We start from the raw sequence: 25,940 nt of genomic DNA, 5'->3' as shown, positions 1-25,940 counted from the left end.
CACCCAGAAGCAAAGGTGAGGTGGTGATGTCGTGGTTCATCACCACGCCCCCTCCATGCCAGTCAGGTTCCACAAGGGGAGATGTGCAGTGAAATCAATCCCTGCTACCCCTGCTCTGATGCCAGTTATCACCATGCAAGACCAGCCAGTGTCACTGCATCACCAGAGCCCGTTGCGGGGGATGCCAGCTCGTTTACTGAGGGCTAATTAGCAATGCAGGGCCTGTGCCAGCATTTATCTCCTTGGAAAGCTTGGACAAGCAAAGCTCAGCCTCTCAGGAGCTCAGCAAAGGCAAAGCTCACTAGAGACCTGCTTGAGAGCAGCAGCTGGAGCGGGGCAGGAGGCCCGGGGAGGATGAGCTCTGACAGGGATCCAGCTCATCCTTGCAGCAGGAGTGATGGAGCATGGCTGGGTTTTCCAGGGCCACCAGGAGCTCTCCTGTGATGGACATCCTAGATGGAAATCCCAGCCCTGAGTTCGAGCACACAAACCCAGAGAAGTCACCAGCAATGGATGTTCCTAATTCACCCTCACCTCAAGAGTCTCCTCCTCTAACCAAAAAAGTTTGAAATGAAATAATGATCATCCAGATGATATTTTTGCCACCTTTTTGCTGTAGCCTGACACTGGTGCAGTGGCACTGCTGGTCTGCAGAGAGCTCCACACTGGGCACAGCCCAAGAGCAGCTGTTTGCCCTGGCAGAAGAAAGGGAGAGAAAAAATTAATGAGCTTCTTTTCAATTCAAACAATTGCTCTGACCAATTTTTATGAAGTATGGCTATAAATAACCAGTTCCCTTCCAAAAAGTCCATTCAAAATTATATTTTGCTCCCTAATACCACAATTAGATGTGATAGTAGAGAAATCTTTTCTTCTTTACAAAAATAATTTTGGTTGAGACAATCCTGCCTTGCAAAATAGTTGAATGGTGATAGAAAAGGCATTTTCATTAACAAGTTCAGCTGTTCCACCCCACTATGCTGACAGGCTCTTATCAAATGGCATTCACAAGCATTCCCTGGTAGGAATTGCTTGTAGAATCCTCTCCCTGCATTTTGAAAGTCCTTGCAGCTGGATTTTTGTCCTGGTTTCTAAAGGAGAAGAGGTTTCTGCAACTGTGCTGGTTGCTCTGGCTGTTTGTCATGTTCAGTTCATTACCAATGTTTCAAATCACTCAGTTATGAGGGGAAGGGTGGGTGGGAAGAAGGCAGGAAGGGCCTGAAACAACTTTTGTGAAAAGTATGGCCTGAGTAAAGTAAATGAAACAACCAAAAATTGTGTTTCCTGGTGGCAGTGTGCTGCTGGCCAGTCCGACCATGCTGGTGGACCAGTCTGCATCCATGCAGCTGGAAAACATCCTTCCCTCTGCCCTGGCTGGACAGGACAGCCAAGGGGCAGGATACAGGACCAGGGTTACTGAAATCAAAGAGAGCAGATATGAGATAAAGGATAAAAACCCATGGGACATAAAAACTTATTAGTCCTGCTGCTGCATGAGATGCTAGAGAACAAACCACGGAAAGCAGAGCTGGGTAATGGGAGCAGGATGCTGTAAAACATGAATCACAGCCTCCAAATGAGAGAGGGGAAGGCAGGACCACACTCTTCTAATTTCTTTCCTGACAGCAGCAGGAATACTTAGGGGAAAAATTCAAGGAGTTCTTGTACTTGGAGCTCTGCAAAACACTACAGAGCTCTTCAGGGGCAATGTTAAACAAAATTGCAGTCGTAAAAAACCCCAGAATGTAAGTACAGGAGCTCTGATTGGAACCAGGTCTGATTGCAGAGCACATGAGTTGGGGAACAAGGATGGAGGGGACAGGGGGTCCAGAGGAGCATTTCCCATGGGACTTTCCCCTGAACAGTCCTGGGCTCCTCCATGAGCAGCTCTGTTTAAGCAGTGCTGTGCCACAGGTGAAAACAGGTGGGTTTAAAAATTTGGGGCTGATACATAAAAAGCCATCAGCTTGCCCAACGGTGTGTCTTATAAAACAAAAATATTCCACTTGATCACTTCTCAAAAGACAGGCAAGGTTATCTGTACCCTGAACTCACCTCTGGAACTTCCCCAACCCACAGCAGGTGGGAGTCAGGCTTTGGAAAGGCTTCCCCAGGGATAAGGGCACTGGAGCCAGTAGTGTGGGGAAAGCTGAGTTTCCAAGTCTATGAGATTTGTGTTAACAGGAATGGAAATAATAGATCAGATAAAGGTGGATGGAGGAGCAGATTTCTGTGACATCCTGATGCCCTCTCCTATAGTAAAATGCTGTGTCTGACCAGTGGGAAGAATGATGTCTGAACTCCAATGATTTCAGAAGGCTAATTAATTACTTTATTATACTATATTATACTATAACTATTTTACACTATATTACACTAACAAGAACTATCACTAACTAACTAGAAAACCCTTGACTCTCTCCTCAGAGTCCCAACACACACGTGGATCTAATTAGTCAATGAATCTAAACAACCATCACCAGAATCCAATCAAGCAATCACATTGGGTAAGCAATCTCCAGAACACATTCCACATGGGCACAAAGACAGGAGCAGCAAATGAGATAAGAATTGTTTTGATTCTATTTTTCTCTGCTCCTCTCACAGCTTCTCTCAGGAGAAGTCCTGAGAAAGCTAAGTCTCTCTCTCTTCAGAGGGCATGTGAATACCACACACTCCCACCCCCATTTTCCATGACTGGGACTGTCTTAGAATTCAAGAGCACTAGGGGGATTTCAGGATAAAATCCTGGCCCTCTTAAGTTCAGGGTGTTTTGTGATTAATCCAAATGGCTTCATTTCTGTGACGTTTTGCCAAGCTGTGCTTAGATTTGTCAAGTGGGCTTCCATTTCAGGAGAACCCTTGATAGCCAACATCCCCAGGGAGAGCTGGGCTGGGTTAGGAAGAAAAGGGAAGTGGGCTCTGATCCCATAGATTGGTGTCTTCACCCAGGCAGTGCTCAGAGAGCCTGGAATCTGGTTATTCTTTCTTTCATTGCCTGCTTAGGTTTGCTCTTGTAGTCCTACAGAGTCCCTTTTGTCTCAAATTCCCTGCACTGCAGGAAGCAAAGGGTAGAGCTGCTGTTCTCACTCTTTGGAGTCTGTCCTCCACTGCAGCCTCAGCGTCAGGATCAGATAAAAGACAAAGGCAGAAGAATTTATAGCAGCATTACCAGCTACCTTTGAAAATAAATCAAAGGATGGGACTGTGGAAATTACATGTTTGATGACATGGAATTTTGGGAAGGGAGTTTTTTCAAGCCCAGTTGTTTGAATCCTCCATGAAATCCCCTAATGCATTGTTGTGCCTCAGAAATCAGTGGTAATTTAATTCCACTTACTCTTTCCCTCTCCTGCAGTGTCATCTCCTCACATCCCTTTCTTCCCTCTCACTCCACTGCTCTGTTTCCAAGGCTCATTGGGACATAACCAAGGTTCTAAGGCTGAACAAACAAAGCCTAAAATAGCACAGTGATTTAACAAAACCAAACACCTAAGGCCACACCAAGGCCCTGCTGGCTTCAACACACTGCAAAGAGCTGGCTAACGACAGGCACAGAGCCCAGGAGCTCACACTTTAGGTAGAAAGGCCCTGGTTTCCTCAAGAACTTGCTGAGCTCTAGGTATTGCTGGTGGCACTAAGTTCCTCAAGTTATTCATGTCCAAGGACAGCATCCAGAGCTCCACCTTCAAGCCCCTGTTCTCAGCAAAGACAAACAGGAGCCAGTGGGGCTCCAACAGAGAGTGAACAGCTCAAGTTTGCAGATAGTTCACGTGGAGACAAGGATGAGCCGTGGACTCCCTTGACTACTGAACAAAAGGCATTTACCCTAACTGAGAACTGCCAGCTTCACCAGGCCAGCACTAAAATTCAAGATTAGTTTTACCATCTTCAGCTCTGAAGGGTCCTTTTAGGCTCACCCTCAAGCAGCCCTGCATTGACAGCCAGCCAGAGTCTGTTTTAGAGACGTTAGAGGACACGTTCTCAGTCTGAGACATCAGCCTCTGGACCTGTCCCTCCAAATGCATCCCTGTTTCTCAGGGAGAAGAGACCCCTAAGCCATGCTGTGGGTTGTATTCTGAAAAGAATCTCTGCAAGAAGCTGGGAGGCCTGGCTGCACATCACCTGCACCTCAGCAGTGTTTGTTCAGGGATATTTGCAGGGAGGATGCCCTGGAGATGCTCCTCCAAGGAGCACAGCACCCTCTCCCCTTCTGTGGCTTCCTGCTGTTCCTCAGCAGGAATGCACAACAACATTTACCTTTTACTTACTCCAGAGAAATTTCATTTACTGAATTCACCCTCCCTGTTTTGTTCATTAAATTGTCTTTTCTTATTTCCAGTGATGAGGCTGTTAGGATGGCACTCATGGTTGTGTGCAGAGATTTGAAATGTACCCACTTCAAACCCTGCTCATGAGAGGAGTGGGTAGTTAGGCTCAGACACAGGATGAAAAATAATATGCCAGGCCCAAATGTCAAATATAATCATGGGTGATATTAACTTCCCCAGTGAAAGGAATACATCCCTTTATGAAACAACCTGGCTTTAATGTTCAAGATTGTTACAAGAGATTAAAAGGCAGCCCCTGATAAGTTGCCTACACTAAAAGCATCATGGCAATTTATACCTCACTTAAGTGATTCATACTATTAATATACAGAGTTCTCTCAGCTACAGTTTTATCAAAGCTGAGCGATGAGAATAAGTGAGGGGTTTGTTTCATTTCTTTGCTGAATAAGAAAAAAAAAAACAGATGCATTTATGTCCAGCGAAGAAAGAAGTAAAATTCTTTCTGAGAAATAGAAGTTGACACTTGAGCAAAATTCATTCTGTGCTGGGTAGATGGAAAGGGAGAGCATTGCTGTTGTGCTGCCCTTTTCCCAAAGAAACCCCTAAACCTGGGCAACAGTATTTCAATATTCAGAAGCTGAACTGAACCTGTGGTGGTGCTTACCCAGGCCAGGCTTTAAATCTGGTAGGTGATGATGGAGGGGAGACACTTCAGAGCCCCACCTCAGCAAGTGTGGGCTGTAAAATCTGGTTAGCTGCAGGCTGTGAGGACTCCTTGCATGAGATAAGGAAAAAAAAATGTGATCAAAACCCCAAACCAGACACACACTCATCCTTCTCCACACAGACAAAAGGGCAAAGGAAAGTAGATGTAACAAATAATTCATAATCTTACCCTGGGTTTTGAATGTAGATGTAACAAATAATTAATAATCTTACTCTAGTTTACTCCAGCTAATTCCAAGTGCTAATTTCTAATGTAATGGTAAACAAGATGATCTGTGGATGCTTACAAGAGAGGTTAAGTGGTTCACTGGGATGGAGATGCACCCACCCACACCTGCACACCATCAGCCACAGCTTCCAAACCTTCAGAGATTTAGAAATATCAGACTTCCTTTCAATTACAGCCTCTCATAACCAATTTCAGTGGCAAGCCTGAGGCTGGCTCTAAGAGCTAAACCATCTTGTTTAATCTGCTTGTTGACGTTCCAGATTTAGTGCTGCCAGAGCTGCACCTTCGGTCTACAAAAACATCGCACAGCTGCTCCTGTTCCCTTAGAGGCTCTTTAATATCCAGGGCTGTTATCCCTTCAGAAATGGTACAGTGTGAGCCCAGAAATCCCTTGCCAGTGCCTCTGCATGCTGGGAATGCAGCTGCCTCAAAGCACCTTTCCAAATGGACAGGGACAGTGCAGATATTACACCTCGCCCACGGATCCGATGGCTCTCGTGTCGTGCTCACAGCGCTGTCAGACACCTGCGTCCCGCCCCTCTTGGGACAGGAGAGGCCAAAACATTTACTCTGTGCCAAAATGAGAAGGAAAAAATGCAGCACTCCACTTTCAGGTTTCTCACTGCTTTGACAGGGCACCGCTTGCCCAGATGGGTTTGAATCTGGCTGTGGAGCATCACTTTTGCAGCCACTCCTATTTCCAGTCCCCCATGGGACTGGAAAAACTGGGGAAGAAGTGAAAGAAGACAAAGGTTCTGGGAAGGAAATCCCAGTATCCATACTTATATATGCACGAGCAGGTACTGCAGGTCCAACCATGGAATTTTGGAAGGGACATTAAAGATCAATGAGGGGATGCATGGAGGACTTGCTGGTTTTGTACTGAGAGGCAAGAGGGTTTCAGAAATTATCTCTCTTCATCCCCCTGCCCAGGCTCCATCCAGCAGCTCCCTGCCACATGTGATGGGGTTCATACCACTGCTTGCAAGACTTTACTAGAGCCTTGGGGAGAGGGGCTTGCTCTGCCACAGGCTCAGAAAAATATCTGCTACATCAGAGAGTCCTTCCAATTTCTCCTGACTGCATTAATGCCTCAGCTACCACCACTCCCAAAGAAATCTTGGTTACCCAAATCCCTCCCCCACTGAGAGCCCAACAAACTCACAGTGATAATGAGGAGGTTGCAGGGATGGAGCCACAGAGCTGTCCCAGCCTCTCTTCACAATTAATTCTACCCCAAGTAATAGGCTCATCAGTCTTATATTTTATAGATTTAACCAGGAAAAGAAAAATCTTCATCCAGTTCCCAACAACTCCTCAGTCTGAATGGAAATTGTTGCCTTTTGGAAGTGTGAGTTATGGAGGAGAGGGACAAAGCAGTGCTGTGCATCCCCACCGTGCCTGGTGAGGGACCCACTCTTTAAAACTTGATTCCAAGACAAATAAAGGTCAAGCCATTAAGGGATTTGTAGCCACAACACTTCATTTGTCTTTATTCCTCTGCTTTGCAGAAAGCTCTTGATATACGCAGAAAATAAGAGTCCCAGTGCACCAAAGTGATTTTGAGCAGTAATAGTCTTTGAAAAACCCTCATGAAGCATTATCACTCATTAACAACAGGACAGAAAAGGCTGGGCTGGGGGAAAGAGCTGGAACCTCTTTGGTTCTTCTTTCCCTGAACTGGATGGCTAAACCAGAAGCTCTCAGGGTGAATCCACAGATGAGCCACAAAAGAAAATCCTGTCTTTGTATTTAAGTGGATAAACAGAAAGGTCTAGGGGAGGTTGCTCCAAGCTGAAGATTTACTCGTCTCATCTCTCTGCCTGTAAATGCACCCAGCACATTTCAAGCAGAATTTCACCATTTCAGTTTCTGCAGGAAAGGCTTTAAAGCAATCAAACAACATGAGAGCTCTCAGCACCCTCTCTCATTCCTGTCTGCAGCAAAAATCATATTTGCATTTTTTCTATGGACTGTTGTTGTCAAATTGAAATTCAGGGAAGGAAAATTGGATCCTGCTGAGTTCTGATGACTTTTTTTTTTTTCTTGTATCTGAATTTCTGATGGTCAACGGTATTGAGAAAAACTCACACTGACTTCAGCAATGAAAATTGGACCTTGCGTTGGCATCCTGGGAAAGGGATGGGAAGAGCTGCCAGTTCAGCAGCTTACCAAAAACATTGTCCCAGTTTTCAGCCTGGAAAATGAAAAAAACAATTCCTGTGTACAGGTATGTTTCTGCCTGTCATTTTGGGATCCATCCACTTTTCCATGCTTTTATTTGTAAAGACAGAACATGTTGAGGTTTAACATGTACTGTAAGGGAAACATGTGGCTTTTTGACTGTTCAATACCATTAATGACCAGACATTAAAAATTCAAAATGAGCTGTATGGAGGCCTCCTCTTCTCTGTTTTTATTCTCTCTAAAAGTCTCTGGCATATCTGCCCTGGGGGCCACAAAACACAATAAAACATATTCTGTAGCTAATTCACACTAACTGTCATCATTAGGCATTTTTCAGGCAATGTCAAGACAATGTCCATGCAGCTGGAAGTGTCTCCACTTGCTGTCTTTCCTAATCAAGAATTAACTCATCTTTCTTCTCACGAGAGAACACGAGCTCTCTTCTTTTCCACTTTCCAGGCCGTTTGTCATCGAAGATTAGTCCAGATTTATGACACAGTTTTGCCATGGCAGGCAGGGTTAGTGGGTTATTTTTCCTAAAGAACAGTGCTGCTAGGTCCCAACCCTCTCTCAGTTCTTTGGAAATGCCCACATTTCCCTGGTTTGTATTGATGGCTCTCAAGTGACCTGGTAAACACAGCCCTCCAAGCTGTGCAAGCACAAAAATGTGGGTCAGAGTCTGCAGCATTTATAGGAAAAATACAGGGATGACAGTTCCAACTTTCAAATTATTCACCAGAAAGTAGGTCTGCTCCTGGCTTTCTCAGGACTTACTTTCCCTCCCATAAATAAGCATTCCTAGCCCACTCCTCAGAGCATTGACTAAACCAGCACTGGGTATTATATAAATAGGAATTATTTAATTAATGACTAGACTTCAGTAAGGTGTCAAATTCCTCTACCAAGACAACACATTGAAGTGAGTGATTCCATTTTTCACCTTAAAGATCTCATGGGAAGGGTCATGAACACATTCATTTTTGCTCCTTCCATTCTGAGCCAAGAAATACAGAAACATCTCCACATGGGAAAGCAGCACTTCTGCAGAAAGCAAACCCAGCTTCTTCCTGGTTCAGCTCTAGAGATTTGGAAATACACTGATCAAAGAGGCAAAAGGCAGAGGACAGTTTGCACCTCCCCTTTGGTCTGCACAAATGACAACAGATTTTTTTTTGTGGGTGGTTTGTGTCTTTCACTTTTTAGTTTCCATGAGATCCTCTTGTTCAGCAATGTGCTGGAGTCATTTGGGGAGTGTGAAGAAGAGCAGGGTTCTCAGATCATGACAGTATTTTACTCTTGTTCCGAAACACCTTAAGGAATATTAAACCCTTGTCTTAGGTCCATCCCTGTTATGGCTGGAGGGATCTTCCTATGGCTTTCCTTGACATTTGGCAAATTATTTTGAGTTCTGGGTAAGTAAAATTTCATGGTTAGCATGGAGGAGAAATCCTAATATAATTGAAAGTGTGAACGCTGATGGTGTGTCCTGCTTCCCTCCTGCCTCTGGGAAACTGAGGGCAAACGAACTCCTGACCTTAGGATGTCCAGAAGAGGGATTTGACCCTTCTCCAGCCCCATCCCAGCGAGCTTGTTCAACACATAAAAGCAATGATGTTGCTCCTCAGAAGTCAGTGATTTTATCAGTCCTCTCACTTAAGAAATGATCGATTTTCTCATATTACCAGGATAAAATCTACTCTGTAATATGTAGGTCATGAACTCATCTTTCTCCACCTTCCTTGTCTCCAGGCACAGTACAACCAGAATTAATGGCAATAATAATAAACTGCTTTGGAGTTTAACGATTATTCATTAGCAGGAGTACATCAGTTCTGCAGTCTCCTCTCTCCTCGGATGCTTGACACTCTGGGCTGCTCTGCTTATATTTAAGAGAAACAATCAATGTGCACCGTGCAGGCCTGGCTTTCTGCGCTGTTAATCTCTCCATTACTCAGTTAGGCACAGTCCCCTTGGCTTCAGCTGAATCCATGTGCCAAAAGAAAAGCCCACAGCATCAAACATATCCTTAGAGGTGAGCACATCACCAGACTGCATCTCCTGAGAACAGCGGTGTCCTGGGACAGCAGGAATCTGCTGGTGACAAGAGAACACCTGGGCCGTGTCCCTCACCACCTTCATCTTCCAGCACACAGATGAAGCTGGGAAGCCATGTCCATATCCTAAAACCTTCCTGGGACCCTGGGAGATCAGAATGGGGCAAGAACAGGGATGAGAAGTCAGCACATCTCTGCAGGGCCCTTCCTCCACCATCCAGCGACTTGGGCAAGAACCAAAGTGAGGGTTGAGACCTCAGGAGGCAGCGGGAAGAGCTCCAGCAACTTCAGCAGGACTAATATTTCACTGGGAAGGACTTTAACAGCCTGTGTGGCCCTGTGACTCAATTGTTCCATCCAGGCCTGAAGCTCATCCTCTGAGCAGAACGTCTCACCTGATTCCAAAGCTCTCCTGGCACTTCCGTTGGGTGCACACCAAGGCAGGGAGAGCATCCTGCTGGTGGAGGGCTCCAAGCTCTCTCTCTTCTCTCTTTTTGGCCTCTGAATATAATTCATCCAAGCTTTTATGAGGCAATTCACATACAGATTTTATTAGAAGTGTATGAGCTATGGAAGGCCCTTTTATTTCCTCGGTGTATTCAGTACACAGAGAACTGGTGCTCTGGTTAATTTTATTTCTTTGCTTTCTGTGTTTTAATAATGATCTCCTCAGTTCCATTCAGCTCTGAAAAGGTGGGAGAGATGGAAAGATATGAGTTGGAATAATGTAATTATGTACTGCAGACAGAGAAATATTGGTTAAAGTGAAGTGTAATGAATATATGACTGAGGCAGAGACATAAATTACTGCTTTAAGTACAAAATCTGATGTATTTCCACACCTCTCAGGCATGGGAATGCACTCTCAAAAAAAAAAAAAAAAAAAAAAAACCAAACAAACAGAAAGCCAAACCAAAACCAGATATGATTTCAAGAAGAAAGTAAAATGATATAAAAACTTACTTTTGTAAAAATATTGTCTAGATATAGCTCTGGGACCACACTCTATGTGGGTTGTTTTATTTTTACTGGCTTTTCGAAACCAAACAAGACAAAGACTTACCAGAAAAAAAAAAAAATCTTCCTGTGACACAAAGTATTTGTGTGTGGGTGACAGTAGGAAATGACACACAACTCCAAGCTCATACAGGCCAAGGCTTGTCCTTCTGGTATTCCTTTCATCCTCCAGCTGAGCTCTCCCTGTTCCTGCAGCTGCCTGATGGAGGATATCAAACCAAAGACACTTCCACCACCCACTGCACCACTCCTCCTGCGCAGAGGATTTTTCCAAGTGCATCCAAGCAGATTGGAACACCAGGCAGGCTCAGTGACGGCTGTCTGGGGCTCATGGAAAGGCAGCCAGGCTTTGTAAGCCTCAATTAAAACCCAGGGAAGGATTTAGCTCCATTTTAACATCATTCCTTTATCTGATACTCACAGTCTGCATCTCATTAAGTGAATGTGTTTTGGTTTCTGGGGGATGCACACAGTGCAGGCATTGAGAGACTCAGCAGTGAGTGTTTCCTACAGACCACGTAATGGGAAAATTAAAATCTGCCTGTACTGAACATGGAACCCCCCTGGCAGGGTTCAAGGAAATTAATTTTAAATAAATGGGGTTAAACACCAAAGAATCTCCCTCTTGTTTGGGCCATGTTTTTTTCCCCACAAAAAGTCATGCTGCCAGCAGCACCTCTACAACTGGAATTTTTTTCTTTTAAAAACACTGGCACAGGTTGCCCAGAGTAGCTCTTGATGCATTCTTGAAAAAAGTCACAGTCAGGTTGGATGAGGCTGATCTAGTTGATGATATCCCTGCTCATTCCAGGGTGTTGAAACTAGAAGACCTTTAGTGGTCCCTTCCAACTCAAACAATTCTATGATTTTTATGAAATTTCATAAAAAAGAAACCCTCATGAGAAGCCTCATGTTGGCCCAGCTGAAAATGTAAATGTTGATACAGAGCAGGCTGGAAAGGTTCCCATCTTTCCCTGAAAATCTGTGTATTGCTGCCAGTGAGTAACATGCAGCTTTCAGCTGGTTCCTAAGGAAACAACAGAGGTGTAACCAGGTGGTAGGGGGTGTGGTAGAGCCCCATTGCAGTGTTTTGGGGTGCTGGGGACCAAGGGCCCTCAGAGAGCCACACAGGCCCTTGAGGTCCCTGCACACCCCAGCTGAATCCAACCTGAGGTCAGCCCTGCTGCTCCAGCTCCTCCTGGAGGGCAAGAGGTCTGGATGTTCCATTCCCATCCTGCTTCTGCAAATGTTGGCAAGCACTATTTCTCTTGCTTTTGAACCAAATGCAAAACCTGCCTGGAGACCTCTCCTGTGTTTTGACCCTCATTTTCACTGTCCACACCCTCCTGCACCCAGAAGCTGAGCAGGAGCATAATTTTTAACAAGATGCTGCAGATTCAGCAGAGTAATTAATCTCAACAGCAAGTGCTGTCCACTTTTTCCTGGTAATTCATTTAAAGTGGGAAGTTAATTCCATTCAATGGAGCTGCCCTTCACCGCTTAGAGAGAGACACAGGCTTTGAACATCCCCGAGTGAAGTGGTTCTGGCACAAACCTTCCTCCTCCTCCTCTATCTGCCCTGACCCCCACATCCCCTAGGGAATGCCACATGCCAGTGCTGTGTGATCCTCCCTCTCGAGGCTGATTAGCCAGAGCTGGAGAGTTCAGGGAGGTGAGAGCATCGGCATCCTCGCGCTGACGTTTGATCGCCGGCGGCTGCCCGTGCTCCCAATTAGCCTGCAAACGCTGCCTCCGGCTCACAAATACTGTAAAAAATGAAGTTTGACGAAAAGCCGCCTGCGTTGCCGTTCTTCAAGCCTCTCTGCCATATCAAAGCCTTTGAGAATATCTGAGGACAACTTTTATAGCCGAGAAGAGCCCATTTGAGCGCTGGCTCATTAGTGCTGTGGCTGTGCTGCCCATGGAGACGCAGAGCATCCATCAGCCCGTTTACCAGGAGCACTCCTGAATACCAGCAAGTGCATTAGGCTGGGAAGTTACCTCTGAGGGAGCCACCGAAGGGTTTTTCAAGCAGAAAGGTCACCCAGCTCATAGGGGAGGTGATTAGAGCGGCGCGTTTCGGGAGCCGTGGCACCCCGCAGCAAGTCCATTCCCTGGCTCTTTTTTCTCCCTTCGCTCACAGTAATGATCTGCAGCTCCTCACAGGGGGCTCAGCGGGGGAGGACAGCAGCAGCACTATTTTAATAAATAACATTCATGAACTGGCTTTCCAGGCTGCAGCTTGGGGAGGGATGTGATGAACATTGGGAGGAGAGATTGAAAGAGACACTGGCACAGGGTGCCCAGAGCAGCTGTGGCTGCCCCATCCCTGGAAGTGTCCAAGGCCAGGTTGGGCAGGGCTTGGAGGAACCTGGGACAGTGGAAGGTGTCCCTGCCCATGGCAGGGGGTGGAACAAGATGAGCTGTAAGGTTCTGCAGGACAAGGCTGCTTGTGCCTCCTCAATCTTCTCTCTGATAAGTTAACATTAAAAACATTGCCAAGGCATTTCCCTGAGCAGTGATTCCAGCCTAAGGCCTGTGGTGGGAAGGTCCCAGGTTTCTGGCAGGGCTGGTGTATTTCAAGGTGTGTTTCTGCACTGCGGAGGTTTTGGGGCACTTCTGCTCAGTTGCAGTGCATTTTCCAGGAATAGCTGCACTCTGGGCTCTAAGTGACCACAGCAGACCTGCTCCAGCTGCTGCTCAGGCCAAGGTCCCTACAAAGGAGAAATCATCACCAATGTGCTTGCACAATAGTTAGGAAAAGCATTTGCACTGGCAAAATAGAAGGAATGTCTTTAGTTGTTACTTCTGCAATTTAACATGACTGTTAGAAACATCTGATGAAAATAGTGCCAGAAACATTGGCAAGCCTATCTCCCTCCAAAACCAAAATACATCACAGCATTAACCCCATTTTACTGGATGAGCTGAAAAAAAAAGGCTGAAGGGGGAGGAAAATTCTGAGAATAACACCTTCCTTTTTTTTTTCCCTTTCAAAACAGCTCCTTGTTTCTCCAATACATTTATTTTGCATTATTATTTCTCATGTAACTGTGAAGAAATTAAATACTTGAAAACACAACATATAAATTAAACCAAATGTTTTGATTAATGCAAAGCCACTGGCATTTCTTTTCCTGAATAATTTAAAAATTAAGCTGAGAAAACCAATTCCTTGTCTGAGAAGCTTCTATAAAAGGGAATGTTTGGTATTTTGCAGCACTTCTGTTAAGTGCTGGACTGGTGTCAGCATCTCATTCTTTTAACACTTAGAACGATTTTAACCCACCCACACTCCAGCTCTGAATTATTTAGGAAAAGATGTGTCTTTCTAGACCTTCTCTGTAGTCCCTCAGCAAAGTGTCTGGTTGTGCTTGGCATTTCTTATCTAGGATAAAAATACTGTATTTAAATAACAGCGGCAGTGTCCATAATATGTGTATCTTTGAAGCAAAGTTGGGCCATATTTTGTCCTCCATCCCTCACTCTTGTGTCATAAAAATGTAAGGGATTTCTCCTGTATGGAAATAATCTGATCTAGAAAGGAAAATTAATGTAACTTTCATGGGTGACTCCTTCTCTTGTTCAGCAGGCTTTTGTTAGGGAAGACAACTCCTCCATATAGCTACATTGAAATAGAAGGGGAAAAAATCAAGTTATCATTTTCTGAATGTTTTAAGGAGTTGTTTTAATGAGTCTGCTTTCCTGTTAGTGTTGGAAATAAAACATTCACTGTTAGGAAAGAGTAAATATTGTCCCACAGGCAGAATGAGGCAACCAGAGGCAGAGAGAGAGAAGCCACATTGGGTGACACAGGTTGTCTGCAGCTGGATTCCCTATCCCAAAGCCAACATTTCTGTGGAAATGTGGAAGTGTGGAACAAGCCTACCTTTCTGACCCATTCTTGGACTCAAATGGAGCCCTGAAGCCTTTGAGCACCATCAGAGTCATAGAGGTGATTCCATGCACCCACAGTGAGGTTTGCACATGGACTGGATGGGAAGGAACTTGTAGAGTGCAAAAACCGAGCCAAGCTGGGCTCAGTTCCTGCTCAGTTAATGGAGGCAGAGGTTTGGCAGTGTTTGAGCAGTGTTTAGCACATGGTTTACTTGGGTTGGCTCCCTGGGGGAAATCTACTGAGCAGCAGCTGCTCGGCTCATGTCTCCTGGGAAGGCTGCTCAGGGACACACATGGGAATGGCAGGAGGAGACACCAAATCCCCCACTCCTCAGAGACATTCTGTCTTAAACTTCTGCCTCAGGGCTTTCTGCACATTCTGGATCTTCTCTGTGATCACGGTGTCACTGAGGTGATCCCCAAACTTCTGCTTCAGCAGCACCCTGATGATTTTGATGCAGCGTTCGTCCATCATGGGCTTCGCCTCCCGGAAGGTGTTGCCCCTGCGCCCCGTGATGGAGTGGCTCTGGATGTAGTCAGAGGTGAAGAGTTTGTAGAGCAGAGTCTTGCAGGCTGTGCTGATTTTCTGGTCAAACCTGATGGTCTCTTTGAGCTGCTCCTTGGTGTAGCCATTGAAGAGCTCCACCACCTCACATGGCTGTCGGTGGGGCTCCTCCTGGAAGGACAGGGATTCCAGCCTCTGCACCTTCTTCTTCAAAGAGAGGACGTCCTGTTGGAGGTCCAACACCATCCTTTCCAGATGCTTCATCTTATCCACCCTGAAAAATTAAAGTTGCTTATGTAAAGGCAAGACACCATGTCCTCACTGTGGATGGCACTCATCTACCCAAGCAGTGATTAGATGCCTTCTGCCAGCAGGGCAGGAGAACTCCTCTGACAGACTATCAGCCCTTCCAGCTATTCCTGGGTGAGGAGTAAGGCAGGAGAGAAAAATGTCATGGTCTGGACTTTTCAGTGCTCAGGAATGTTCAGTTTAACCCTCAGCTCCCCCTTGGCATGCATACATGGAGACTTTGATGCTCAATTTTCTTCTTAGTTGTAAGGAAAGACATAAAGCCTATCTTGCAGTCCCAGGACACACATATTTGTGGTATTAAACAACAGACTTGTGGGAAATGACAATACAAGAACCATAACTTGAATTTTTTTGGCACACATTTCTTTGCAAGAAAACTGTCCCTAGCATCACTTTATCACTGGATACTGGCCATCAAAGTAATGAGCAATAAAACAAGGAACACACAACCATGTTTTGATTGCTATAGGCAAGAGCTTTGTAGTTTCTGCACTGTTTTAGAGCCTTCTTGCATCTCTAAATCCAAGCCCTACAATCAGAAACACCTGGCTTGATTGTAAAGAGACTCAGCAACTTTGGAGTTTAAAATTGCCCCACTTTGTCACCCATCTGTGATCTCACTGCTCACTTTTGTAGTGAGAAGGAGAACACAGTTAGGAACAAGAGCCTTCTTTTGCTAATTACCTTTCCACCTCATCAGGACTGAAATTTTTGTGAACCCTCTCGAAGCCATCCATCTCTTGCAAAGCATCAATCTTTTGCTCCTCACGGCTGGAAGAAACAAGCAAGTTAAACAGCACTGCCACAAACAGCTTTGTGCTCATATTCAAATTCATTCCTGAGGAGAATTATCTGGAATTCAAAGCAAAGTCAATTCTGGTTTCATTTGCAACAAGAATAAAATAGACTGAGAGGGAACATGAGGGGTTCTCGATGTGGACAAACTCCTCTGCATCCCCCTGGCACACAGATATGGGGGACCTCCCACTGACCCGCCATGGAATCAGGACTTCAGAGCACAGGCTCATTTCTCTGCTGTATGTGCCCACACAAACTCCTGTTATCTTCTGTGCTTTGGGTTTAACCTCCATGAGCATCTATTCAAAGCAAGCACTGCCAGAGAATGGAGACAGTGTGGACAGAAATCAATATGTGTGGTGTGGAACATCCAGGCTCCTTACTGTGCTTTCAGGTGTTACCTGTTCAGACAGATCTGCTGCTGGCACGGGGACAAGATGCCATCTGACTTCCTCTTCATTGGAAGGGCAACATAATCTGCAGCAGGGGTGGGAGACAAGCTGAAGAATCAGCTGTTGAAAAGGTCCTGAAGCCCTCTTTCTCCAGAACAGATTATCTAAGCACCCCTGCTAGACTGCATGGTAACACGTTATTCCATTTGCATAACAGTGATCCAGACAGGCTCTCCAGGACTGATCAGTGGGGATTTGTTATTAGAAAAAGGTGGCATCTCAAGGGCTTCTGTTCCAAGTGCAAATGATATGGTGAGTGGGGGCAAGGCAAGCAGAGCCAACTTGTCTCTGGATGCTGCTGTTAGTCAGCGGTAAATAAGACACTAGCATATTTTCATAAGTGCATTTAATGGGTGTAGTAGTGGGTGGAAAAAAAGGGAAATAGGCAAATCTGAGAAGGTGTGACTAATGGAGACACAGGGCTTTTGGGAATTTCAGTTATTCAGGCATTCATTCATTCATTCAGATAGCCTTTTGGCTTGTGGGGAGAGAACTGCTAGCCCAGGAAAGAGCTGATGCCTGACAGAGCAGAGACCATACACTACATACAGGCATCTCCCTTTAGACAGCCCTCCTGGAACAGATCTCCCAGGTGGAAAGGACCAGGAAATGCCATCTCTAACCTCTGCAGCCCTGAGACAAAGCCCATACAGCCCCAGTGCAAAGCAGAGTTTTTCTGGCTGCTCTGCACATCCCCATCCCACCCTGTCATTCAGGACCAGGCAGCAGAGCCAGAACCAAGGTTACCTCTGGCAGCTGGACCAGCCCTGTCCTCTTCACTCTGGGAAGTCCCTGGCCCTGGCATGGCCATGGTGATGAAGGTGGATGGAGGTGTGAAGGCACTGGCTGGGTGGGGGGGAGCTGCCAGCAAGCAGGGGCTCCCTGCCACGCTTCCCAGGACACGCCTGTCCTTGATGGAGGAGCTGCTGGCATCATGGGGCAGGCTGGCCTCAGCCACCCTCAGCACTGGCTTTGCAGGACAGGTCCTGTCACTGGGGTATTTCCTGGATGCATTCCCTGAGGTCCATTTTGGAAAGGTTTTCCTGGATTTTTTTGGTGGGGACGGCATCATGCTGTGGACAGCTGGTTCTTCTTCTGAAAGGAAGGGAGATACTCAGGATGAGCAATGGGGCAGCAATGTGTGTATCTTCCACTCCCACTCAGTGCTTTGTACACTGATTGCAATGATGTGAAATTTATAAGGGACTACAACATGTTCAGCATCCTCCCACCCAAAAAGGCCCATGGAAGTTGAAAGGTGCAATTTTCAAAAGCCCTTACTCACTTAACTTCTCCAGGAGCTGTCGATCTTCCAGTAGCTTCTTTTCCAAAACACCTTTATGCTCTGTAGGAAGAGAAGATCTTTCAGCACTAAACTCCTTCTGCTCCTAAGCAGCCCCAAATTGCAAACCCAGGCCAGGGAGGTGTCACTTACCACTTATGCCTTCCACCACACCCCAGTACAGCCCACTGAATCCAGGGCAGCGGGCCAGGACCTGCTCCCCCAAGGTGTAGAGGTGGAAGGGCTTGCGGGGCTCCTTGATGTTCTCGATGTTGATGACCCGGCTGCCGTCTGGCCAGCTGATGAGCACGTAGAGCTTGGCTGACATCAGGGCTGCCCACCTGGAGCAGAGGGACAGTGTGGGAATGTCACCACAGGGGTTTGGGCTCTCCTGTGGGTGGGAGTGTTCACAAGCTGTGCTTTACCCAGGCCAGGACAACCTGCAGATATAAAATACTTGACCTTGCATTTTCTCTACCAGTTATTTCTCTGTTCCCATTCCCACCCTTCTGAGCTTGCCTCATCCTAATGCCCTTTGCTAGGAGGCTGTCTTGGGTCTGACTGAGCACAGCACCACATGCCTTCAGTGCATCCAAGTGTCCTTTGCAGTGACAGCCATGCCAGGTCTCTGGGATCAGGCAGGGCCAGCCCTCACAGCTGACACTTCGAGCAGATGCTGAACAAGCCACTGAGCAGACACAGGCTGGTTCCTCTGCCCCTGTGAACCATTACAGCTCAAATGACTTCAGTGGATCTCCAGCAGTTTGCTCCAGTGCAGGGCTGTGTCTGTGTGATATCAAGGGAGTGCAGAGAAGAAACTCAAAAAGACCCAGGGGTATTCCAGGAAATGATTGTTCCCTTGCCTGCACAATTATTTCCCCCAGTAAACATCAAAATGCTTTGATAAGGAGAAAAGAAAATTCCCTTCATTTCACCCATGGGGAAACTGAGGCACAGACCAGTGATAAATATGTTTAAGGCAGTCAAGCAACAATACTGCAAGGAGCTGGATCCTAATTCCAGGCCCACGGCTCTGCCCACTGAGCTTTCCCTTTCTGCCCCTGGAGCTGCAGACTTCCATCACTGGTGAAACTGGAGAGCCAGGCTGGTGGTGATTTCCAAAATCTCCCGTGCCAGAGGAGCAGCTGAGGAGCCGAGGGCTGCTGAGCTCAGGAGCAGTTTCTTTCCAGCTCCTAAGGGCCCTGGCAGCATCACCCCAGTCCTGCTTGCTCTGCTCGGCAGCAGGATTTGGCAGAAGGGTTCTGGGGACAGGGCTGAGCCCATGTGCTGGGCACCAGGTGAAGAATGGCCACAGTGTCCAAAGAAGATGGGAGGAAGCTGGAGCAGGCAGAGGAGAGTTGGAGCTGGCAGAAAAGGCAGCTAGGACGCAATTTATTCCAGTTTCTTGTTTTTTCTCCACACCCCCATTAAAGTCCTGCCTGGATTTGATTCCTCTCATTTGGAAGGTTCAAGTTCACCCTGGAGAACTTTCTCCTTCCCTATCTCAGCCACCATCAGCTGCGGCAAAGCTCCCTGCAGGAACTGTAACTCTCCCCAAACCTGCCAGTCTGCCCTGCTGGCACAGTCTCACACCTGGTTTTCTCCAGCCCTTTTCTCCTGACTGATACACACCCTGGCATTGATTTTTTTATCAGGAAGCACCATGTACAAATGATCTGTGTGCATGTCTCCCCACATCCCTTCCCTAAAACAGGCAGATGCCCCCAGCCCTCTCCCAAACACAGGGAAGGCTACAGAGCAGAAACTGGGATAAATGCATAGCTGAGCCCTCTCCCTCTCAGAAACAGAGCTCCACATTCCAGACAGCAAACAATCCCAGCCCAAACAGCTCTCTAGAGGGGTTTTCCTTTAACATTTAAAGAAAACACACTGATCTTCCTTCCCCAAACCAGTTGTTCATTTACCCTTAAGAATGCAACAAAACTACACAAACACAAAAACAGAGAGAGAAAAAAAGAGAGAGATCACAATCCTGATAGCAACAGAGCTGCTCCTTGCCTGGTTAGCACTGCTCCAGGTGTTGAGTCTTGCAAGATGTCTCCTGTCTCTCCAGGGCTCTGCTGCCTGTTCCAGGAGAGGAGGTGACCGGACACTTCCTTGCCTTGGGCTTGTTCCTTCACCACAGGTCCTTGTCAGGTCTCCTTTGTCTGGCTTGGAAAGCTCCCACCTGCTGTCCCCACTGCAAAGGAAAAAAAGAGCTTTTGCTTTCTTTTGTCCTGGTTGTTTTGTTTCAGCATTATTATTCCTGTTCTTTTCCCATATACATATATTATTTTTTTCCTTAGCTTGTTTCAGGTCTGTTTCTTACAGGGAGAGAGAGCAGAAGAGAAGAGAAAAAGCCTTGGGTTTTTTGGAGCATGAATAAACCTTGCATTTCCATGAGTTATTCATGAATAATTCATGAAAATGCATGATTAATTCAGGTTCATGAATTATTCAGGAATAATTCTCGAACATTCCTGGTTAATTCATGCTCACACAGCGAGTGAGTCAGGCTCTAGGGCTTGGAGAATTCCTTTCTCCCTGAGACAGGAGAAGAGAGGCTTAGAGAAGCTGCATTGTGCACTTGCTGTTTACTGCCTCTGAGAAGAGAACATATTTTGGGCCCTTTTGAAACAAGAATTTGAAAAAATTGAAATGCCTGCAGCCTCCTGCCCACGGAGGAATAACACAGCACCAAAAGAAAAAAAATTAAAAAGAGAGAAAGAAATTGGACTTGCTCACAGAGGAAAGCCTGGCAGCAAGTTTTATCCCCTTTCAAAGCATCTTTCTACCCCCACCTCCCTGGTTAGGACACAGCTCACTGCTTCCGTTTTTACCCCCAGCCACTGGATGAGATGGAGAAACAGGTGGGGAGTGACTCCAAACAGCACTGTCTGTTTTATCTCAGCCAAAAACAGCACTGGGGGTTGTTGGGAGAAAGGGAGAATTCACATGTTCAGTGTCACATTGGAAAAGGACCTTGATTAGATTCACAGAGTAAGAAAAATTCTGCATCCCTGATTTGCAATATTTGCTGCTAAAAAATACACCTGTCAGCCCAGGTAAAAGCAGATGTTCAATAGAGAGCTGGTTGGGATTAGGTAACAAGCAGATATGAATAGAAAAGCAGCAGTATGTGACTTCTGCGTAGTTCTGAATGATGTTGCTCAAGACTGAGTTGCATAATAATAAGAAATGGAAAAGCAATGATGAGAAAAATAATAGATGTACACAACAATGGAGATGAGATTGGATTCTGGTTTGAGGCAGGACTTGGTTCCAATAAAATCTGCCTGGGAAGAGGGCTGCCTTAAACTAGCATTGTTTGCTTTCCTTTGAAGAACAACATCCAAAACATAACAGATGAATATTCCTGGGGTAGAGGTTGGTAATTCAACTGCAAACCACAGGAGAGGAAGGATTGCAGGAACCACAAGAGGAAGACAAATTGTAGTTTCATCAAACAACAGAAAAGTCAAGTGCCTGTATATAAATATACAGCGTTTGTGTTGAATTATCCCAGGAAAATGCAAGTCTGAAGCAAATCCCAGGTGTTTAACTTCATGACAATTAGCAAGCCCTGATTAGATTTCCTTCCCAGTCGGTGAATATGAAATCCCTGGGCAGATACCTCAGTTCTGGGTGGAGGTAGAGTTACTGTATTCAGGAACCTCTCCTCTGCAGCTCCCATTTTTTTGAAAACAAGTCCACACAGTGGCCCCAGTGCCAGCACATGTCAGCCTCTGAGCTGCACTGGCTGAGATTTAGATTTCAGCCACAACTGAAGAACAACAAAGGCTCCTTTGTGACCATACCAGAGATAGAGCCCAGAACAGCATTCAGCAGCTGTTTAAGCACTGCCCGGGTCTTTATCAGAACAATCTTAATTGATGTTGGAAGGGATTTAAAGGTGGTTTTAATCCCCTTTCTCACTTAACCTCGGTAATGTAGTTCTTCTTTTGGCTGAGTTCAGCAGCCCAGTCACAGAATCCTAGAATGGTTTCGGTTAATAAGGACCTTAATGACCATCTCATTCCATCCCCCCTGCCTTCCACTATCCCAGGTTGCTCCAAGCCCTGTCCAATTGGCCTGGAACACCTCCAGGGATGGGGCAGCCACAGCTTCTCTGGGCAGCCTGTACCAGGGCCTTACCAACCTCACAGAAAAGAATTTCTTCCCAATATCCATCTAAACCTGCCCTCTGTCAGGCTGGCTGAACCCATTCCCCCTTGTTCTGTCACTCCAGACCCTTGTCCAAAGTTCCTCTCCAGGTCTTCTCGAGCACCTTCAGGCATTGGAAGGAGCTCAAAGGTCTCCCTGGAGCTTGCTCTTCTCCAAGCTGAGCTGTCCCAGCTCTCTCAGCCTGTCTCCAGAGCAGAGCTGCTCCAGCCCTTTGATCTTCACAGCCTCCTCTGGACTGGCTCCAGCAGCTCCACGTCCTTCACCAATTCCAGCAAGCAGCCAGAGTTCAAAAATAGAAAGACAAGAACTGCATGGTTCATTAATTTTTATCAACACAAGGAAATGCCACAGGAACCCTCAAGCCTTGTGGTTCTCTGAGACCAGCTCTGCATCCCTCCCAGGCTGCCGGGAGAAGGGGAGGGCATCGCCAGGAGGGATCAGCAGTGCCAGGGCAAAGGGTGGACAGAGATCCTGCCCTGTCTGGGCTGGCAGGGTGGCTGATGGAGTCATTGGGATGGATCTGGGGGACGGTTTCGCATTCCACGAGGACAAACGCTGGAGTGTAAGGCACTGTCTGTACCCGGGAGCGACCACCCGGTGGCATTTTGCGTTTGTAATGAAACAAGTACAAGTCCCACCTCTGCCTGCGTTCCGGGGCACAGTGAAATCCGATCCGGGCTAATGAGGCTGGAGCTAGCTGCATTTTAATTAAAGATTGTCTCTTTTCTAACAGGCCAGAAAGAAGCTCAATTACACAGAATGGGGAGCAAAACCACCATGAGGGTCAGCAGCCAGCTAGACCCTGCAAGTCCTACCTACCACAGTTTGTTAAATGCGTTCCTCAGTTGGAGCTCTGCCCTGTTATTCCTCATGCGACAGGGACAGAAAACAATGAAAAATGCACCGGGCACAGCTTTGCAATGGGTTCTGCAGAGTCCACTGGCTGTAAGGGCTTCCCATTTACCTAATGCAAATTCTTATTCCTTCTCTATAATTGCCCTGAATTAATTAAGATCTTTTTAGAGCACAAAGTATTTTATTTCTCTTCAGAAAAGGGTTTCCCCTTTGTAATCCCATTCCAAATCCCCTTTCTTTTAACCGTAGCAGCTTCCCACCATTTTGCAAACCATTTTTCTTTCAAGCTCTCTGTATTTATTAAACCTTTGTGCTCTACAATATCTGTTTCCTTATCTGCTTGGCTGGCTGATTTCTTGGGGTTCCTTTGTGAGCTTGGCAGTCAGATAGCGGCAGCACAGTTAGCAAAAAAAAAAAAAAAAAAAAAAAAAAAAAAAAGGATTTTTCTGATTCTGTCAAGTATTTAGCATTAGCCTCTTTTTAGTATTCAAGGGGACATGAAGGGAACTAGCAGGAATTAACCAAACTGAGGAGGTACCAGAAATCAAATAATAGATAATTTCCATGAGACTGAAAAGGAAGAAAGTATCTTACATTGCAATTACAGCTGAAGGTACCTGGGAAATATCAACCTGCTTAACTTCAGGTATCTGAGCAGCTCCTGAGAAAGTGGCAGGATTGATAACACCTTTTCAATACAGCACAGGCTTTAGTGCCAAAAACTCAGGGCCAAAAGGCATAAAAAAAAAAAAAAAACCCTTAATGTTTTACTTAGTAACAAGCCCCACTGAGAGGGATCCCAGCACATCATCTCACTAGGGGAGGAAATATGATGGGGAAAATTCATCTCATCACATCCCGGGGGCTCAGCACCCTTTTCCACACCATTCCTGGATGGAAAGCTGCTGCAGGGAGCAGCAAATCCGAGTGCAGAGCAGGCAGGGTGCCAGCAGCTGCTCCTGCTCCTCCTCTGAGTCACTGCCCCGTTACCGTGGCGAGCACAGCCACGAGCACCTGAGAGCAGCTCCAGCACCGAGAGAACGTCTTGTTTCCTGTTACTCCAGCAGCACAACTCTGATTACACGTTCTCCCCCTGCTGCTAATTAATTAAATAAAATCAAGAGCACGTTAGCAGATGCAGAAGGGACTCACCAGTTGGCACACGCTGCCTCCAGCCCCCTCCACAGCATCCCTGTGGAACAGAGCTCTTTTTCCCCAGCATTTCAGGGCTGGTGTTCCCCCTCTCCCAATTTTTGCCCTGTTTCTGGCAGAAGGCACCAAAAAGAAGTTCCTTGCATTAGGAGGGAATGTGTTTTGGGCTGATTTTGGACAAAAAGCCAGGTGGGGCCTCATCCCTCTCCCTGGTGCCTTGGGCTGCCACACTCCGGGTGGGAGTTTCTGCAGCAGCACCTGATCCTCTGCCAAAAAGCATTAAACCCTCTGATTTTATCTCACAGCACTAATTACTTCTCACAGGGCCTTTGATGCTGCTGAATAACTCATTAAATTCTCTCTAACCTGCCACAGCTTTGGCTGAGGGCACAGGGCCCTTGCAGGCCCGGGTGCCTCGTGCAGAGCCACCTCGGTGCCCCACGCAGGCAGCGTGTGCCAGGATGCTCTCGTCCAGGACACCACCCACAGGGATGCAAAGAGAATGGAAAGCTCTGTCAAACACGCTGTAAAATCAGGCAGAGAAATTGTCCTTGACCAGCTCTCTCTCCAGGCCCTGGCACCAGCAAATGGGCCCTTGTGTGAATAGATCTGTCAAAGCCCATGGGAGCAATTCCCATCCCAGGCCTGCCTAATCGAAATGGCATCATTTTCGTACCTGACTACTTCAAAGGTGAAAGCATATTCTCTCTAATTTGCTAAATTGACAAAATTTACTCCTCTCAGGAGACAGTCTCATTTCCATCTTCTACCTCTTTAGCTTTGTACACTCAGCCCATAACATGAAAAGATTTTAGCTTAATTTCTTCTCCAGGAAAGAAGTCATTGATCTTTTATTTGTGGCACTTTAATTTGGCATGTTGACTGCAAAAATCCACTTCTCATCACATCGAAGGCTGATCTAATAGTGCCAATTACTCCAGCAGTGGAGATCTTTAGAGGGATGGGTGGAAGGGACAGGATCAAAATGGATGGGTCTTCTCAGAGGAAGAAGCAGAATCTGGGAAGACAGCACAGCTTTAAATTAGGATATCTGCTGTGCAAGGCAAGACAAAACACAACCCATTCCTCATCCTATCTCTGGATGTGATTCAACCCACTTGTCTCCAGCTCTGGAAGTGTGGTGCACAGTCTGGTCCTCACTCCCCTGGCAAATGACAAAGCTGAGCTGATCTCAGCCTGGAATCCCTGTGGATTGACAGCAAGGACTCCTACAAGATGTAACTCATGTGTTTGTAACAAGCACAGCATCCACTGGCAGGAAATGTTTTGCTCTTCATCCTTCCCACTCTCCAGGTATTTCTCTAGGAAATTTCACTCTCTAGTGTGGATAAAGCAGTAGAGATGGAAAGTTCTGTGTGCCCCAAAAAGCCATCAGCCTGTTCATCCCACAGCTCTCCCACTCACAGCCAAGAGTTCTGTGCAGAGCAGGCAGCAAACTGGTCACTGCTGGCACTGCCTGTGGTCTGAACTGGGAACTGTGCATCACCATCAAGCTTCAAGTGTTTTCTAGTGGGAAGTATTTTACACAGCTCCCTCCAGATTCTGGTTCTGGGTCAGTCCCACAGCAGCTTTGGGGCAGTGTTTAGGTCAACAGAGTCTCCCCAGGCTGCAGCTGGAGCTCGGGACCTCCTTCCAAACCACAGCACAGCAAAAAAGACGTACTAAGGTCACAATGAAAAATCCTCTGCTAAGCCTTCTTTACTGTCTCCTCAACTCCTAATTCTGATTATAAAATGCTATTTAGGAAGATCAGACTGATCAAAATCAGGACATTTTTGTAAAAATGCTTTTGGAAGCTTTAAGATGGAAGGATTTTCACTAAAGTCATTATTCCTCTTACAAGATTTTCAGCATCCTGTTGTTTTGACTTTCTATTCTTATCTCCTGCCAACTTTTACCTGCCCAGAGCCAATTGTTTTGCTGACAGCTGCCATGCCCATGTGCCAGTTGCTGAGCATCACTGAGTTGCTCACTAA

The 25,940-nt window shown here is 46.3% G+C and overlaps 1 protein-coding gene across 6 annotated transcripts; it reads right to left on the bottom strand.

Annotated features, from left to right (window-relative positions):
* Positions 1-10,102: 10,102 nt before the first annotated feature.
* Positions 10,103-24,529, bottom strand: LOC128796707 (uncharacterized). Of its 6 annotated transcripts, none has more exons than XR_008433871.1 (9): positions 23,944-24,529; positions 19,771-19,951; positions 17,905-18,092; positions 17,755-17,814; positions 17,217-17,564; positions 16,419-16,494; positions 15,904-15,990; positions 14,395-15,181; positions 10,103-10,173 (listed from the first exon to the last, which is right to left on the bottom strand). XR_008433871.1 is itself a non-coding variant. In XM_053958603.1 (9 exons), the coding sequence occupies exons 4-9, from the start codon at positions 18,077-18,079 to the stop codon at positions 14,734-14,736; spliced, it is 1,194 nt and encodes a 397-aa protein (XP_053814578.1). In that variant the 5' UTR covers positions 18,080-18,092; positions 19,771-19,951; positions 23,944-24,055; positions 24,310-24,529; the 3' UTR covers positions 13,634-14,733. The 6 variants fall into 6 exon arrangements, 5 of the variants coding, with proteins under 5 accessions (XP_053814578.1, XP_053814579.1, XP_053814581.1 ...); XM_053958603.1 differs by lacking the exon at positions 10,103-10,173 and having other exon boundaries at positions 13,634-15,181; positions 23,944-24,055; positions 24,310-24,529; XM_053958604.1 differs by lacking the exon at positions 10,103-10,173 and having other exon boundaries at positions 13,634-15,181; positions 24,310-24,529.
* Positions 24,530-25,940: the final 1,411 nt, after the last annotated feature.

This window comes from Vidua chalybeata, chromosome 17, assembly GCF_026979565.1.
Source record: "Vidua chalybeata isolate OUT-0048 chromosome 17, bVidCha1 merged haplotype, whole genome shotgun sequence".
NCBI lineage: Eukaryota > Metazoa > Chordata > Aves > Passeriformes > Viduidae > Vidua > Vidua chalybeata.
Note: the sequence above shows the minus strand (reverse complement) of the source record. Positions and strands in the feature narration are given on the sequence as shown.

Bases quoted from the DNA above. Each gene is read 5' to 3' on its own strand.
- LOC128796707 (XM_053958603.1), bottom strand. From the start codon at position 18,079: ATGTCAGCCAAGCTCTACGTGCTCATCAGCTGGCCAGACGGCAGCCGG. The intron at 17,815-17,904 runs GTAAGTGACACC...CTCTTCCTACAG, and splicing joins TGTGGTGGAAGGCATAAGTG to AGCATAAAGGTGTTTTGGAA. The intron at 15,991-16,418 runs GTAACACCTGAA...TGTTTCTTCCAG, and splicing joins CAGCAGATCTGTCTGAACAG to CCGTGAGGAGCAAAAGATTG.